Here is a 16,887-nt window from a genome sequence, read left to right as displayed (position 1 = left end):
CACGTTCAGGCGGCAGTCGGCAATACCCACTTATTTTTCCCCCAAAGGGTAAAAGCTCACAATAACGTGTACCAGCTTCTGCCCAAAGGTATTTGGTATTTAAAAGTAAAACTAATGAAAAAAAAAAAAGTAAAACTAATGGAAGGACTTTATTGTTAAGAATCAGCAAAAGGATCTGGAGTTAGGGATGGTTGAATTGGAGGTGGGAGCTACAGACTTAAGGGGAGATGTCCTATGAGCCAGGGAGACATAGCGGGGCCGGGGGTGGGAGTAGAAGGGCTCCAAACCCTCTCAGATCCCACCCCACTACCTCCCCACTAACTCATCTTTCTCCTCTGGTGAGTCACTACATCTTTTAGGTTCCAGATGCAATCCTGCCTCAGGGCCTTTGCACCTGCTATTTCCTCTGCCTAAGCTGTTTCCCTGGCTCTCCCATCATCTACAGGTCTCCAATAAACACCCACCTCCCTCTGGAAGCTCTGATTCAGCCCGTCACTTCCTATTATGTCATGTATTTCTCCTTCCTGACACATCCCCATCAGAAATGTCATGCTAACTCATTTATTCAATAGCCAGCTGTGAGCTCTGAGAGTCAGGGATCGGTGTCTTAGCACCTACACCTGTAGACACAGTAGGCACCCTGTGATGGTATGATATGAATGAATCAATGACTCAATGAATGATTGAAGGGAGGGTGACTTTGGCCACTGAGGTTAGGGAAGGCCTCTCCGAGGAAATGACATTTGAGCAGGAATCTGAAGGAGGCAAAGGAGCTGGCCACTGGGAGAAGTGGGGGAACAACGCTCTGAACAGAGGGAACAGCAAATGCAAAGGCCTTGAGGCTGGAACTCACTAAATAAGCTCAAGGGACAGCCCCTCTTCAGCTCTGTAAGGGGGGCCAGGCAATATTTTCTTCCTAAACAGAGGGCAAACAGGTCCTAGAGTCAAGGCCTGAAAGTTCCCAGGGGCCCTAAAGAACTTCTCCTTTCCCTTTGGGTCTAGGGTGGGCCACAAAGGCAAAGAGTGTATCCCTCAGGAAAGGCCCTAAACAGGAGAAAATGGGGGCCCTGGAGCATGCGAATGACTTCCTCCCTCTCTCTGTGAGCTTCAGTTCCTACTTCTGTGAAATGGAAAGAATAAAAAGGGCACTAGTGGTAAAGAACCCTCCTGCTACTGCAAGAGACATAACAGATGCAGTTCAATCCCTGGGTTGAGGAGACCCCCCTGGAGGATGGCATGGCAACCTTCTCCCGTATTCTTGCCTGGAGAATCCCATGGACAGAGGAGCCTGGCGGGCTACAGTCCACAGGGTCACAAAGAGTTGGATATGACTGAAGCGACTTAGCACACACACATGCACAAAGCAAGCCCTTTCTACCTGTGAAATGACAAAGGCTCAGGAAGGTTAAGAGATTTGCTGAAGTTGTCAAAGTCAGTCTCTGGGGGTGTCTGAAGATCTCAGTCTGGAGAGAGTTGTAGAAACAAAGCAAAGAGTCCCAGAGAGCTTCTACTATTGCCAGCCTGGAGTGGGAGGGGGAGAGTCAGGAAGGACTTCCTGGAGGAGGCGATGCTGAGCTGAGACCCAAAGGGTGAGGATGAGGCACAGAAGTATTCCAGGTGGCGGGTACAGCATGTGCAATGGGCCTGAGGTGGCACTGTGCTTGGGGTATGAAAAGCCAGCGTGCATAGTGTTCACGGTGAGGAGGAGACGGAGGAATAGCTGTGGCCCAAATTGAAGGAGAACATATGAATGTTCTCATGAATGAGGGAGAGAAAAAAACAGAAATAAGGTGAAATGCTGAAGGCAGATGATCTAGGGGTGAGGTTACAGCAGAATTTTATTTTCATCCTTACATGTTTCCATTATTTGCAAATTCTCTACAGTGACCATGTATTACTTGCAAATAAAGGGGGAAGGATAAAAAAAAATTATAAATAAAAATCCTATAAATCTCTGCCTTTTAAAAGCCTGGAAGGAAATGTACCAAGTTCATGATCCAGATGCCCTTTAATTCTCCCTCGGTGAAGTTAGATGATTAATTGTGGTGACAATGAATTATCAATGGAATGGGATTATTAATGAAATTATTTAGGAATGAAGCCAGCTGTTTTTGAACCCAGAGGCTGCTCTGTAATGACTTCTGTCATGTATAAATCTTCAGACCCGCAGGGAGGGAGGGTAGCGGGGTGGGGGGATGGGGATACTGAGGACTCCGGAAGTGAAAATTGAATCTGAAACTTGAGCACAGAGCCACCTCACCTGCTCCGCGCCAGGCCCGCAACCGTCAGGATGAACTCCACCTAGCCGGGCGCGGAGGGACTTCCCGCAAGGCGAGGACCCCCGAATTCTCCCGGCCTCCCCTCTGCGCCTCCTGCCACCAGGGGGCGCCGCTGGTTAACGTCTGGAGTCCAGCAAGCAGCATGGCCTTGAGCCCTGAGACCACAGGACAGACTCTCCGCTCCTGTTTCCCCATTCGTGAAACCGACACGGTACTAATTCGGTGCGATAAAGTTTATTTTAATCCAAGCAAATGCCCCATATTTCTAAGATATTTCAGGGAGGTCACACACATCACCCTCCAACCACAATTTACCCAAGTACCAGGATCAGGCCATCGAGGGGGAACTGAGGCCCAGAAAGGGTGAAGACTCACAAGAAAGTGTCAGAGGCCTCCTTTTCCCTATGGGGAGTCTAGACAGCCTCAGAATCAGAAGATGGAGAGGACCTTCCTTGGGGAAGAATTCTGTGCTTTTGTTACTGTGCTAGGAAAGGTAGAGTATGAGGGAGCCAGCCAGAGGCCCTGGGGCCAGGGAGAACCAGCATCCTTAGACCTGAAGACAGAAACCACAGCAACTTAAAGCAACGGCCAGTGCACAAGCAGTGAAGGCTAAATCAACGTTCAGAGACAGTTCCTGACACAGATCCCTCTCTTGCTTGGCCCCTACCATCACCCCCCCATCACCACCAGAACTCCAGAGCCAGGATTGGGTCCAGATGAAGTTTGGTGCTGAGAACTCCCCTATCCAAATTCTCGTTCTCTTTCAGTGAGCTGCCTGGTAGACTTAGGGGAGGTGTCTCAGGGAGGGGTCATCTCCTCGAGACTGATTCCCCATCTCCTTGTGCAGAGGTACCCCAGAGGCACAGAACAGGCACAGGCCTGGCACACAATACGTGCCCAGTAAATATCTGATAAAGCATGAAAGAATAAAATGATGGAGTGGCTCAAGAGTGACCACTGGGCAAGATGGACAAAGGTGCCTGGCAGACACTTTCTACACCAGGGGTGGAAGTCCAGGAGGGAGAACTCAAGGGCCCTGGAATAAGCTGCCCCTCCTCCAGCCCAGCTCCTTGGAGAGCTCTCTCAGCCGATCCCAGGGTCAGAGTAGACCCCAGCCGGGTGCCTCCAATTCAACCCTGAGACCTGCCTGTAGCAAAAAGCCCAGCTGTCTCCCTGGGAGGCAAAGTGGGGCCACCTGGGACCTCTTCCTGGAATATCCACCCGCCCACCATGGGCCATTAGGTGCCCAAAGGCTCAGCCATTACATTGCCCTCATGGTCCATGCAGGGCTTGCCCACAGTCCTCTGGTAATCCAGGTATGGGGCCCCAGGGTCTGGGCTAGCTCCAGGGTCTGGGCTGGCCTCAGAGGGTAGGAGCTCAGTGTCAGGTGACTTTGAGGCCTCCCCATCCAATGCTTCCTCCTCTTCTTCCTCCTCTTCTTCTGCCTCCTCCAGAGTGAGCTGAAACTGAAATCTGTCAGGGCTATCCTGCTTGGGGCTGGTGAGGTCCTCAGGGCTGTGTGGGATCTTGCTCTGGTACCACTCGCGGTTGTCCTCCAGAGTGTCCAGCAGGTCCTGTGCATCTGGGTGTACCAGGTCAGCCCATGTCTCCCACAGTGGATGGGCAATATAGTCAATGAAACCCACCTGTGAGCAAAGTTGAGGGGGTAGAGGTTGCTGAATGGTGCGTCACTGTGGAACCTAAGCCCAGTCCAGGCAGGCCTTTGCCCAGGTTGTTCCCCTCTGCCTGGAATGCCATTTCCCAACTCCTATTCACCCTTCAAAACCCTCTTCAAAAAACCCCTCCTCTAAGACGCCTCCCCTGCCCCTTCTAGGCTTCTCCAACACCTAAGTCTTTCCATCCACCTTAGCCCTGACTCCTGACTCCTCAGAGCTGATGAATGTGCCCTCAGACTGAGACCCCTTCTAAAATACTCCATGTCACCCAGGATAAGCATTTCCAAACTCCACGAGTAAGTGCAGATCTCTCTTAAAGCATCCCAGAGGGAATATATCCCGGGACACATCAGACCCAGCCCAGTGCAGACCCTTAGGCCACACTGCCTCATTTGCCAGCCTGGGGTCAAGCCAAGAATCATAGGGTCAGTTCGGTCACTCCTTTCTCTCCCCTCTCCCCAGTACCCACCAGCTCGAATCAGTCACTCTCAGACCTGGGACTTCTCCACTGAAGCTGTGTGCTTATCACACATAGGGCTGATGTCCAGGCCTGATTCCCGTTCAGAGTCGCCCTGCTGGAAGAACTCGGCCATGATACGGTCTGTCCACTGGCGGTAGAGTGGTAGCGGCTTGGTGGGGTTGCTGAGGTCAGCACAGTGCACCAGGCTTTGCAAGACCTAGTGAGATCGAGGCTCGGGAAGGCTCAGGCCAGGCCACCCACAGGCCTGGTACCTGCCCTAAAGAGGCTGGTGCCATGGACACACCCATCTTACAGGTGGGGAAGCTGAGGCCAGGGAGGGGAAGAGGTGGCCAAGACAAAGGCACATGACCATAGGTGCCTCTGTTTCTTCAAGTTGGGCATTCAGTCGGCACTTCATACATGGAGCTAAAGGAGAGCTGTGGAAATCAGCCCAGGGCTGCCCAGCCACACACCTGGATGCGGTCAGAGTAGTTGTCTAGCAGCAAGACTCCAAGACTTGTCACCTTCTTGGTCTCCACCATGGTCTTGAGGTCAGCCAGGAGGTTCATGTGTTTGGACATGTCCGTGGCCAGCACCTGGGGGCAGGCGAGGGAAGATGACAGGTATGAAGATAATGCCTGCCCCATCCCCACTCCCCACCTCGCAGATGCTGGACCCACTTGGTTCTTCAACCCTCTGAGCCTCAGTGTCCTCACCTGAGAAATGGGGGCATGTAACAAGATTTGTTGCAAAACCAGCTCACAAAGAAGCTGAGTCAACAGTCCCTTCTGCAAGGTTGCTGGACTTGTGGGGTGCATCCCACATGTGAGACAGGGCATGAAGGAAGGAGATTAAACCTGGGGGCTGAGATGAGTGTGCCTGAGGGCAGTAGAGAGACCCCACTGATGACACGGCCAGTGCAAAGGCCCTGAGGCTACACAGAGGAGACAGCTGTGCCTGGAACAAATGAGTGCCAGAGCAACAGAGGAGCAAGTGAGGGTGATAAGAGTGGGGAGGGCCTCAGGGGGGTGTGGGGGATTTATCCAGAGGACTGTGGGAGTCACAGGTGTCCTTGGTACTCCCCAAACTTCTCTGTGGCTGCTGCATGGCTGGGAGGGCTGTTTTCAGCCATTAGAAAGAAAGTTCAGCCTTGAACATGATTGTTTAAAAATTACTTAGCTGAACCCCTACAGGCCCAGCCCAGGAATGACCCATGGGTTTCCCTGAGGATCAGACAGACGTCTCAAATCTTCTCCCCAAACCTCCCATCTGGCCCAAATGATGCTTCTGCTGGGGGTGCCTACTGCCCAAAGCTCCCACTCTCCCTTACCAAACTCTTAGTTCTTCTTCACTTGGAGCCTTGATTTCCTCTGAGCCCTCCCCACATGCTATTCCCTCTGCTGGAAACACTCCTCCCCATCTCATGATCCCCTGCACTCTGCAGGCCCTGGCTTCATTGTTCCCTCTTGGGGAAGTCCTCCCACCCTGAACACCTCTCTGTCACAGGGTCTGTCTACAGGTCCCCCATCATGGCTATGCCTATGTGTCCATCTCCCCCACAGAGTGTAAGTCTCATGAAGGTAAGAATTCTAATGGTCACTGGCAAAGGGCCAGCACACAGTAGATGCTCAATAAATGCTAGTTAAATGACTTGAGACATAAGATCACAGTACGTACTGGTGTCTCCCAACTTGAAAAATATCAAATGCAGATAAAGTTGCACCTGAAATCCCAGAAAGAAAAGTTTCTGGGAAAGAAAGAGTTTCCCGGAAAGAAAGAGTTTCCCAGAAAGAAAGAGTTTGCACGTGAATTGCATCCAAGACTTGATTATTCTAACCGAGGGCCATCAGTCCCACCCAAGGCTTGGACAGTCATTGTCTCATTTTACAAAACCAGGAAGCTCAGGCTCAGAATGGGGAGATGCCCTTATCCAACCCAACCCCCAGCCATGCCAAAATCACCCTCCCATCCATCACTGTGATCTCACTATGTCAATGACCATCCTGCGCAGACTCAGCCGCTGCTTGGTGCTGAGGTTCTGAAAGATGTCACAGTTCTCTGCTTGCAGCAGCTTGAAGCCCACAGCCAGGTGGTGGTTCTCCAGCACGGAGGCATCATTGTACATAAGTGCAAGCTCTGAGTCTGTGGGGGAGGTGGAGAGTCTCAAGACCCACACACCCAACCCACTCCACCCAAAGGCTGGTTCTGTAAAGTCTTGGCAAACTCCTACTCATGCATTGAAGCCCCAACTTTAACGCCCCCTTCCTCTAGGAAGCCTTCTAGGACCCTGTCTCTCCCCATGGCCCTGACCTGGTTCTTCAGGGCTGGGGGCATCTGTGTTCAGCTCTGCCTCCTTAAGACTGATGACTCCTTGGAGACCCAGCATGGCAGGAGAGAGTGCTGAGTGCTGGTTGAATGAACTACTGAGTCAGGGCCCCACTCTTTATTTCCACCTCTCCAGGGATGTATCAATGTATATGAGGTACCTAACCATTGCTTACACCTCCTAAAGGATCCTAAACTTTAAATCTCAGTGGGCTCACATCAGCTCTGCCACATTTATTATCCTCTCATTTATCGGGTATCTGCTGTATATCTAGGCCTGCTCTGAGCACCTAAGGGAGGGAAGATTGTGGCAGCTGTTTCACAAACAGGGAGACTCAGAGCAGGGATGGGACCACCTAACATCACTTGATTGACAGGTGGTGGCAGGGCCCAGCTCCCTAACTCACTGGTGTTAATGAGAAACTGATTGGAGACCCCCGGATGGTCCACGTCATGGATGGCACTTGCAAAGATGGCAGCCAGGACTTCCAGGTCTGTGAACACGGCCTGAGTGGGCATGGAGCATGAGAGGTGAGGGACAGGGTCTCTGTGCCCTGCACCCACCAGAGGCGCCTGCAGCCCCAGGGCCCTACCTCGAGCGCAGGTGTGGCCAGCAGCACGTGTGTGGACTGGGCCACATCAGCAGCATGTAGGCTGTTGTGGTAGGCCACATCGTTGTGGTAGTGACCCTCCAGCATCAGTAGATAGGTGGCAAATGTGTCTGCTGGGATCTGAAATGTCTTGAGCAGGTCCCGTTCCTGGTCCATCACAGGCCCCTAGTCAGGGCCTCGGCTTCTGGGTGGCAGCACACACTATTCCTATGCCTTCTCTTCTTCTGAATCCCTAGCCATCTCTCAAGTGCCCCCTCTTCCAGGATGCCTTCCCTGCTTTCCCTCTGAATTCCCTTGGTCTCTGTCCTTCCCCTCTTTCTCATCTCTGACCACACAGTTATTCCCTCCAGGCTGCATCTCTTCAGGCCTGGCCTAAGGCTGAGTTTTGTTGATAGTCAACAATGAAATGTTAGACCTAATGAACTCCTATCCATCCTTCAATGTCCCTACTCAAATGACCCCATTCAGACATGTTAGGGAGGATTTGAGGATTATGTGTCCCCTGAGGTCCTGAGGTAGGAAGAAGTGAAGGAGACGCAGGGTACCAGAAGCCGCGGGCAGGGGAGGTACCTGAAAGATGCTGAACATGATCGCTGTGAGAGGCCGGTTCCCGCTAAGCTCTGCCACCTTGAACACATCAAGCCCCCACTTGTTGGTGTCTTCCAGTTCCTAAAATGTGGAGGACTGGAGCTTAACTCCAGCCCAACTTCCACAGACTCTGGAGCCTCGACCCCCCTCCCAGGCCTCAGGTCCTCCCATGAGCCCCACCTGGTCAGTATACAGGTGGGCAAACTGAGGCCCAAAATAGGGTATCCACACAGAGCAAGCACTCAAACCTGGGTTTCAGCATCCCCACTGGAAACCCACCTTGGCCAGTTGCCCCTCCTGATCCGTCTGGACCCCAAAGCGTGGGACAGTGGCTGTGGAAAGACTGGAACTGTGGGTAAGTCCACGCAGGCTGCTGATCTGGGACATGGGCTTCGGGGGCTCTGCGGGGGTCGCCCTGGGTAACTCCACCTCAGTCTGCTGCTCTGTTAGGTGGGGCAGGGTAGGACTCAGAAAGGTCAGTTCACCTGCTAGCATTAGTCTGCTTGGCCTCAGGTACTGGACCTTGCCAAGTCTTGAGATCAACTTATTGCCTTTTTACCTGAATCAAAGTAATCTCAGAGTAAAGTCCTGTCTGACCTGTAGCTACCCTTCCCCTCTTTTTTTTAAGGTTTAAGGTTGATCTCAGTAACCCCTTCTGCTGGACATGGCCTCTGGGCATCTGGAGCTTAGTATTTTTTCTGGAAAGACAAATGTTCTTTCCATCTCCCAAACTGGAGACCCAGCTGCATAGTTTCTGCTAGCACCTCCTTGGCAAACTTCTACTCACGCTTCAAAACCCTAACTTTAATGTCCCCCTCCTCCTGGAAGATCCTCCTGTTCCTCCCTCTGGTCCAGCCTTACCCCACAGGGCTGGAGGTGTCCGTGTCTGGTTCTATCTTCCTCAGTTGAGCCCTGTAGTAGAAGCCTTTCTTTCTCTTCCCTCTTCCTATCTCTGCAATCTGGCCTCGGCAGTGACCCACCATAGCTCACCCAGGAAGGTTTGGGATATGTACTCGGACACTTGGTTCCCTGAGCGGCTGGTTTCAGACAGGTGACTCAGCTCCCGGTTCAGCATCCGCTTGAACTGCAGGGGAAGATGAGAACAGTGATGATGGGGCCCTGTGGACAGAGGCAAGGGGTCGCAGTTATCTGGTCTCCCTCACCTTGTTGGAGGCCATCTCCCCCACTGAGTGCCGCGTCTGCAATGTCTCCAGCTGATCCAGACACCAGTCCAGCTCGTCCAGTGTCTCCAAAGCCAGCTTCTGCCCAGTGTCTTCTGGGGGCCAAGTTGATCAGGGGTCTGCCCCACCCCCTACTCGGGAACCCCGAGCCCCTCCTGCCCCCGTCTCCGCTATGGACCCTGCAGCTCTTCCCAATGAGGCCACTCAGGACCCCGGGCTCTCTCCATCCCCAAGGGTGTTTGGGGGAAGAGGGCTTAGAATTAGCACAGCTTAAAGATTCATGGACTGGAGAGGTCACCATAGAGAGGAAGTTCGCAGCTGTCCCACAGAGGAAGGAGGGGATAGGAGTAGGCACATTACCTGTTGGTGGAGGGGGTTGGCTGCCAGATGGGGTGTTACAGACGCACGCCTGCCTGCAGTACAGTAGGCTCAGGAGTGGCCCGTCCCACCCATAGGGCCCGCCCCCAAGACCTCCAGGCCCCGCCCCCTCATACTCCCCCTGCCCGCCCCGGCGAGTTGCCAGCTGCGCCCCTTCCGCCCAACTCTGCTTGGCCCACCTTGTCTTTTGAACCCGCCCCTCTTTGCCAGGCCCCGCCCCCGCCCCGCCCCCTGCGTACTTGGCTGCCCCGCGATCTTGGAAGTGGGCAAGGGCCGCAACGTTGCTCCGAACTGTCCGCAGACTGGCTAGGACCTGCCGGGAGAGGGGTGGTCAGCGTTGGAAAGGAGGGGTCGGCTCTGCCTGCTTGGCACACGACGGAAGGAAGAGGTGGGCACTCACCTGGGCAAAGGGCGTCACAATCAGGTCCTCTCCGTGTCTGCGGGGAGATGGGACATGGAAGGGCGGTCAGGAGGAGCCCTCCCAAATTTCCGCATCTTCCAGCTTTTACCCACACCGTGCCCTCAGCTGAGCGCGTCCTTGGAATGTCTTCCTGGAAGTCCCTGGTCTCCCCTCAGCCGACGCTTCTCTGAAGGCCACCATAGCCCCTCTGACCAATCACTCACTTTATCCCCATCTCACAAATGGAGAATCTGAGTACCAGGGACAACAGGGGTCTTAGTAGACGCAGGAAATGATGGCTACTAGTGGTCATGTATGGATGTGAGAGTTGGACTGTGAAGAAAACTGAGAGCCGAAAAATTGATGCTTTTGAACTATGGTGTTGGAGAAGACTCTTGAGAGTCCCTTGGACTTCAAGGAGATCCAATCAGTCCATCCTAAAGGAGATCAGTCCTGGGTGTTCATTGGAAGGACTGATGTTGAAGCTGAAATTCCAATACTTTGGCCACCTCATGCGACGAGTTGACTCATTGGAAAAGACCCTGATGCTGGGAGGAATTGGGGGCAGGAGGAGAAGGGGACGACAGAGGATGAGATGGCTGGATGGCATCACCGACTCGATGGGTGTGAGTTTGAGTAAACTCCCTGTCCAGGATGGACAGGGAGGCCTGGCGTGCTGCGATTCATGGGGTCGCAAAGAGTCGGACATGACTGAGCAACTGAACTGAACTGAACTGAACTGAAGAAGCTCAAATCAAGGAGTTTGTTGGGTTGCTGTTAATTGACTTTAATGTTTCTGGATTACCACCCAACCCCAACCTGGAGTCAAGCACAAAGGATCGCGGGATAGCATTGTCCTGCTCAGTTGAGTAAGTGAGTTAGTTGTCTGGCAAACTGCTATCTATACTTCAAAGCCCAGCGCAAATGGTCACCTGAAGGAGGTGTGTGAAACGGAGGAATAAAGGAAAGAAGAAAATAGGAGGGGGTGTTATCCCACCAGCCTCAAACTCACAGGTCGCTGGCCATGGAGGAGTTCCGAGACACGGTTTTGGATGAGAGTTCGTGGTCACTGTCCGAGCGGTAGAGGAATGACTCTCGCCTCTGACTGTGCTGTGCAGGCGCCTGGGCGATCCGGCCAAAGCCAGATCCGGCCTGAGGGTCCAGGATGCTTCTCCCACACGGGAGCCCATTTTCCAGGTCCAAGCTGAAGGCAAGGGAGACATAGTCAGAGCCGAGGGTCCTGGCACATAGATGCCACATCCTAGTCTAAATCCATTTTCTCATGTCCTCCCCGGGGCAGGGCAGGAGTAGCCTGCAGCTTGTCCGCCTGTCTTACAGTCATACCCGCACTAAGGGACACAGTGCCCCTCACGCCTCCATCTCTGCCTCTGAACCCGAGTCTTTTCCACTGGGACTAATCTGGGCTCCAGCACGTGAGTTTTGGATTTGTCTCCAGGTGGCTGTGTGAACATGGGTCACAGCTTTTCTGTGGACATCAACCATTCTGTTTATAATATGGGCATCGTAGACTACATCCAGGCTTCCCAAGTGGTGCTAGTGGTAAAGAACCCACCTGCCAGTGCAGGAGATGGGTTTGGTCCCTGGGTTGGGAAGATCCCTTTGAGTAGGACACGACAACCCACTCCAGTATGGAGAATCCCGTGGACAGAGGACAGAGGAGCCTGGGCTACAGTCCATAGGGTCGCCAAGAGTAGAACACAACTCAAGCAACTTGGCACACATGCAGACTTCATCCCCAGGGCACTTTTAGGGAGTTACAACCGAACAGCTGAGGAGGGCGACAGGGCGCCGGTAACTTACCCAGATTACTAAGGGTAAGTTCCTGGGGACCGGAAATGACTTCCTGGGCTTTCCTCTCAGGAGGGCACCTGGGTTTTGCCTAGATGGGGCACACTGGAAGGCGCCCCCCCCACCTCAGCTCTCCTTGGCTATGTCCTGGACCACCCATCCCTTACCCAGCTCCAGGCCCTCACCCTAAACCATAGTATAGCACCGCCCCCATCTCATCAACCCCGCCTTCAGCTCACTCAGCCCCATCCTTAGCTCCCCAGTTCCTCAGCTTTATTTTTGGCCTGAATGCTTTGTCTGTTCTCTTTTTCCTCACAGGCTATGCCCTTTACTCAGGGCATGGTCCTCCCCTGTTTAAGGCAATCCCCAACCCCACCCCCCTATCTCTCAGCCCCATCTCTCCCTCCAGCCACACTCTGACGAAGTGAGGGGGATCAGAGAAAGAATGGCAGGGGGCGTGGGGCTAGAACAGAAGTGTGAGACAAGGAGAGAGGGGCTGCAAGTGGGTCACAGAGAAGGGAGCAGGCAGGAGAGGCAGAGACAGAAGACCCTGGGGGACGCCCCTGGACACAGGACTCCTAGCCAAGGGCCAGTGTCCACCTGGTCCCCTGCCAGGCCGTCCCGTCCAAGTCCACGGGCCGGGATCGGCGCCTGCCAGAAGGCAGACTCTGGGCAGGGAATTCGGTTCAGGCCGAGTTGGGGGTCAGGAATTCAGCAGGGTCCTGCCTGACTCAGTCATGAACGGCCGAGTTTGACTGAGTTGGGTCTGGTCATGCAGAACTGGGCCTCTTCCCTCTGACTTCGATCAGTGTGCTTTGCTGCGTTTAGTCGCTCAGTCGTGTCCGACTCTTTGCGAGTCCGTGAGGTGTAGCCCGCCAGCCTCCTCTGCTCATGGGATTCTCCAGGCAAGAATACTAGAATGGGATGCCATGCCCTTCTCTAGTGCGTCTTCCCAACCCAGGGACCGAACCCGGGTCTCTCGCATTGCGGGCGGATTCTTTACCGTCTGAGTCACCGGGAAGCCCAAGGATCTGGGCTCTCTGAGGGTCTGATCTGACAAGATTGGGCCTCTTCCGGCTGAGTTCGGTCGGGTGAGTTCGGCCGAATTTAGCTACCTCCGACTGCACTCGGGTATGTTCGGAAGTTTTCGGGCATGTTCGGCTGTGTCCGGTCGCACTAGGTTTTCGAGCAAGTCGGGGTGGCGCTCAAGCCACGTCGGGCACATTCGGCTTAGTCCGGCCTCATTCGGGTGATCGGCTGTGTCCGATCGCTCTCGGTCGATTAGAGTTGGGCTCTCGCTGAAGTTCCTACTTCCAGAGCCTCTGAATTCCCGCCTCGTGACGTCACCCGGAGGGGCGGGGCTTCCTTGCGCTTCCCCGGCCTTGGAGCTGGCTGAGTGAGTGGCGGAGACTCTTGGGGGCGGGCTGCTGTCGGTGGATACCCTAAACCTGCGATCCGAGGGGGAGGCCCGGGAATGGCTACCACCTACCTCTCCCTCTCCTCTCCCCAAAGGTTCTGGAAAAGGCGCAACTGTGGATAAATAGGGAAACTGAGGCCAGGAGAGGTCACAGAGTGCTGGGTTCGAATCCAAAAGCGAGTGCGGAGAGTTAGGGCTGAGCCGGGGTTTTCTCGCTGCGGACGACGCTGTTTATCTTTGTGCTCTAAACTTAGCCAAGAGCGACGGGGTCAGGCCGTGGTTCCATGACGCGGGCGGCGGGGAGAAAGTCGCACGGACTGTGGGAACGGCGCGTCCATCCATCGGTTAGACAGGTAAACTGAGGCACAGGGGCTTCGGAGAGACTCGCCCTCCTCCAGCCTCACCGTTGACGTTCTCGACGCCTTTGTGCTCACTCCCAAGCCCTCGACTGGGACCCCTCTTCGCAGGTGGCTGGTGCACCTGGCGGGATGGGGGGGGGGGGGCGGATTCTCCCGAACCCGGAACCCCAGTCTGGCCTGAAATGGTGCCATCAAGGACCACCGTCATGACTGCTCCCCACCACCACCAGCTGTCACTGGCCGTGTGACCTTGGAGACGGGACCGTTGGTCTCTGAGCCTCCAGGTGCCAAGTTGCCAAGTTGAGTGCTAAAGCCGCGCGAACCAAGCGCCTGGTACCAGACCCAGTCTGCGCCCACCAGCCCCACCTCCAACCCCAACTTCTGCCCCGCAACCCACGATGTTACAGTGGCTTCTTGAAGGGCCGGAATTTAAACCCAAAGCGGTCGGACGAGTCTTTGAAGGGGGCAACCAAGAAGGGCTGCGCAGAAGTGGCGCTCCGCGCCTGTCAGCTTTCAGCCTGGGACATGCAACAAGCCCGCTTACATCGCGAGCTCCCTGCCTCAAAGGCCTCCATCAAATCACGTCTTCCCCCGAGGACACCGAGGGCTTAGTGTGAGGCCGCCAGGCCACCCCGGTGTTGGCACTGGGGCGGATGGCCGGCGCAGACCAAGGCGGGGAGTGACCCTCATCCCTTCACTGCCTGGACGTTCAGCCCGCCCGCCCCGGGTTGGCAAGGGTCAGAAGGAGACGTGAGCCTCGGCCCGTTCTGCTCCAGGCCACGCAGCTGGAAAGGGACAGACGGCTGGTCCCCTGGGCATGTATCCAGGCGGTGGGTGGAGGGAAACAGATGGAGAGAGACAGGCAGTCATCAACTAAAAGAGACAGAGATAGAGCAGGGGCAGAGACATAACCCCGAGAAAAGGGCAAAGGAGCAGAGCTTTTATGCCCTGACCCTCCAACCTGGCTCCCACTGTCCTTGACTCTGCCCTTCCCACCTCCAGCCCGGCGGTTCCGATGACCCCTGCGAGGCCCTGTCTCGCCTCACCACAGCGGATGGGCCACGGTGAAGCGCCGCTGCAGGCGGATGCTCTGGTTCACCAGCAGCTTCCTGAAGAGCCCGGGGGAGCCGCGCGGGGAGCCCCGAGGGGAGCTGGGCCCAGGGGCCGGGGCGGGAGCAGGGATACCCTGCATCGCCAAGATCGCGTGGAGGCTGGACGCAGCACTGGCTGCGCGGGACCTTTTCTGGACAGCCGCGGGGGCGGGGCCCGGCGGGGAGCGAACCCAAGGCGCACCCGGCCCCGCCTTCGCGGCGGGACCCGCTCAGAGACGCCCCCACCGGGACACATGGGGAAACTGAGGCACTGAACTAGACGGGGCTCTCTGCTTCCCTTCTTTGGGGGAGCCCAGAACCGCATCTTAGACCACTTCCCTCTGTCAGCATGTACCCCAGAGGTGCAGCTTGCTGGGCTGACAAAAGAGATACGGAAGTCGGAAAAGGAAGTGCCCTCCATTATCAGGAAGTCTCCGAGTATGCCAAGGGGCTGCCCAGATCCCACACAGTACTTTCAGTCCCCCTCTACCCATTTTCGAGATGGAGAAACTGAGGCCAGAGCCACCAAGAGCCTGCTCAGAAACTACAATCCTTGAGTCTTTTGTCGGGTGGGGAAACTGAGGCTTGGAGAAAGGTGGAAACAGACTCAAGTTTTCACTGCAAGTCTCCTCCCCGTCTTTCTGTCCCCCTCCACAAGCCCCCATGTGACCTCCACCTGCTCTGACGTTCTCCAGGCCCTGTCTCTGGATCCTTTCCCCTCTCCTGCTGTCTCCACTGGACAAACATCCGCACTCTACTCCTGCCAAGCCTTCCGCCCTGTGAAGCTTCAACTGTCACAGCCCACCCCAGGAAGGAACCCCAAAAAGGGAAGCTTCACCCCTAGTGTTGGGGGTCGGGGGCATTCAAGAGTCTGTACCAACTGGCCTACCCTCAGATTGCTGGGGTCAGGTGGCCCTGCTTCATTCTTCAGAAAACGAAACCAAGTCTCAGAGAGTGTCTTAGAGGTGCTTGGAGGTGAGAATGCTTGGAGGTGAGACCCAGAACACCCACCTGCTGGTGACAGCAGTCCCCAAGTGCATGGAGGCTGGACCTCCTAGCCGAGGCCCCACAGGAGCTCTGGACTTGACTGTGTCCTGCTGTGTGATAACAACCCTCTGCCTGAGCCTTGCTCCAGGGCACTTCACCAGTTTGGGGGTCCCCAGACAAATGCCACACAAGTTTCTGGCAGTCCTGGGGGGATGTGAGATATTATTTCAGGAGATCGGGCTTCAGTGGGGAGACCCTGACCCTCCCCTGACATCTCAATCATACTGTGGTCTCTCTTGTTTAGATGAGAAACTGGAGGCTCACAGAGGTGTCCTGCTGGGGCCCAGGAGGACAGGGAGTCTTAAGGGTCTGGCCAGGAACCCCCTTCTGTCCCCAGGGCCCTGCAACCAGACACCTGGTGGGAATCAGACTCTCTGTCCCCAAGACAAAAATACCATCTGTAGCTGCTGTGACTGGACCTAATTATAGCTGGTCCCCAGGGGATAAAGGCCGCCGGGCTCAGCCTAGTGGAGAGACTGGGGTTGGGGCCAAGGCGGCTTGACACCACCCGCAGCCCTGTGGGAGGGGCTCAGGATGCTCTCATGGCCCCAAGGAGACACTGAGGCACAGAGAAATTCAGTCCCTTTCTTGAAGTCACAGAATAGAAGGTGAAGACTAAACACATGGGTATAACTGAGCATTTCTTGCTCTTCTGGTGCTGAGCCAAGGGCTGTGCTTGTAAAAGTCATTTGATTTTCAGATCAGCTCTATAAAGCGGGGCTAGTATTCCCATTTTGTAGATGGGGAAATTGAGGCACAGAGAAGGGTGCTTACTGCCTGAAGTCACTCAAGCCTGGGTTGGCAGGCTCCCCAGCCTCTCCCAACTTAATGCTTAACTAGCTCCGTCCCCTGAGTTTGAGTAAGCTCCGGGACTTGGTGATGGACAGGGAACCCTCACGTGCTGCAGTCCATGGGGTCGCAAAGAGCTGGACACGACTGAGCAGCTGAACTGAACTGAGCACCATCCCCTGTGTAGTCCCAGATGCTACTCTGACATTAAATGCTTTATCGATAATTTTAGTGTTAATGTTTCATTAATAGATTCAGCTTTAAATATTTTATGACCAATTTTAACAGCAATGCTTTTACTGTTATCAGTTGCTTTTTGGGTGGAGAAATAGCTGCAGAGCCAAGACTCAGCATTCAAAGCCTGGCCTGCCTGACCCTGGGGGACTCCAAGCTTCACCCGGGAGGGCAGAGGCCAAAGGAAGTGCTGACATGACTTTGTCTCAGCCTAACTCTGTCACTGTACGCTATGTGACCTAG

At 54.8% G+C, this 16,887-nt stretch overlaps 1 protein-coding gene across 5 annotated transcripts; it reads right to left on the bottom strand.

The window, feature by feature from the left end:
• Positions 1–2,494: 2,494 nt before the first annotated feature.
• On the bottom strand, positions 2,495–14,713 carry PDE4C (phosphodiesterase 4C). 5 transcript variants are annotated; one of them, XM_065917427.1, is made up of 15 exons: positions 14,530–14,712; positions 10,911–11,102; positions 9,899–9,935; positions 9,738–9,811; positions 9,481–9,533; positions 9,103–9,215; positions 8,930–9,023; positions 8,219–8,382; positions 7,922–8,020; positions 7,334–7,498; positions 7,148–7,247; positions 6,403–6,557; positions 4,889–5,011; positions 4,450–4,632; positions 2,495–3,925 (listed from the first exon to the last, which is right to left on the bottom strand). In XM_065917427.1, exons 1-15 carry the CDS (start codon positions 14,673–14,675, stop codon positions 3,518–3,520), a joined length of 2,106 nt encoding a protein of 701 aa, XP_065773499.1. In that variant the 5' UTR covers positions 14,676–14,712; the 3' UTR covers positions 2,495–3,517. The 5 variants fall into 5 exon arrangements, with proteins under 5 accessions (XP_065773499.1, XP_065773500.1, XP_065773501.1 ...); XM_065917428.1 differs by having other exon boundaries at positions 9,103–9,212; XM_065917429.1 differs by lacking the exon at positions 14,530–14,712 and adding an exon at positions 12,823–13,190.
• Positions 14,714–16,887: the final 2,174 nt, after the last annotated feature.

This window comes from Muntiacus reevesi, chromosome 1 (assembly GCF_963930625.1).
Source record: "Muntiacus reevesi chromosome 1, mMunRee1.1, whole genome shotgun sequence".
Taxonomy (NCBI): domain Eukaryota; kingdom Metazoa; phylum Chordata; class Mammalia; order Artiodactyla; family Cervidae; genus Muntiacus; species Muntiacus reevesi.
The sequence above is the reverse complement of the archived record's forward strand: the minus strand, read 5'-3'. Positions and strand labels throughout refer to the sequence as shown.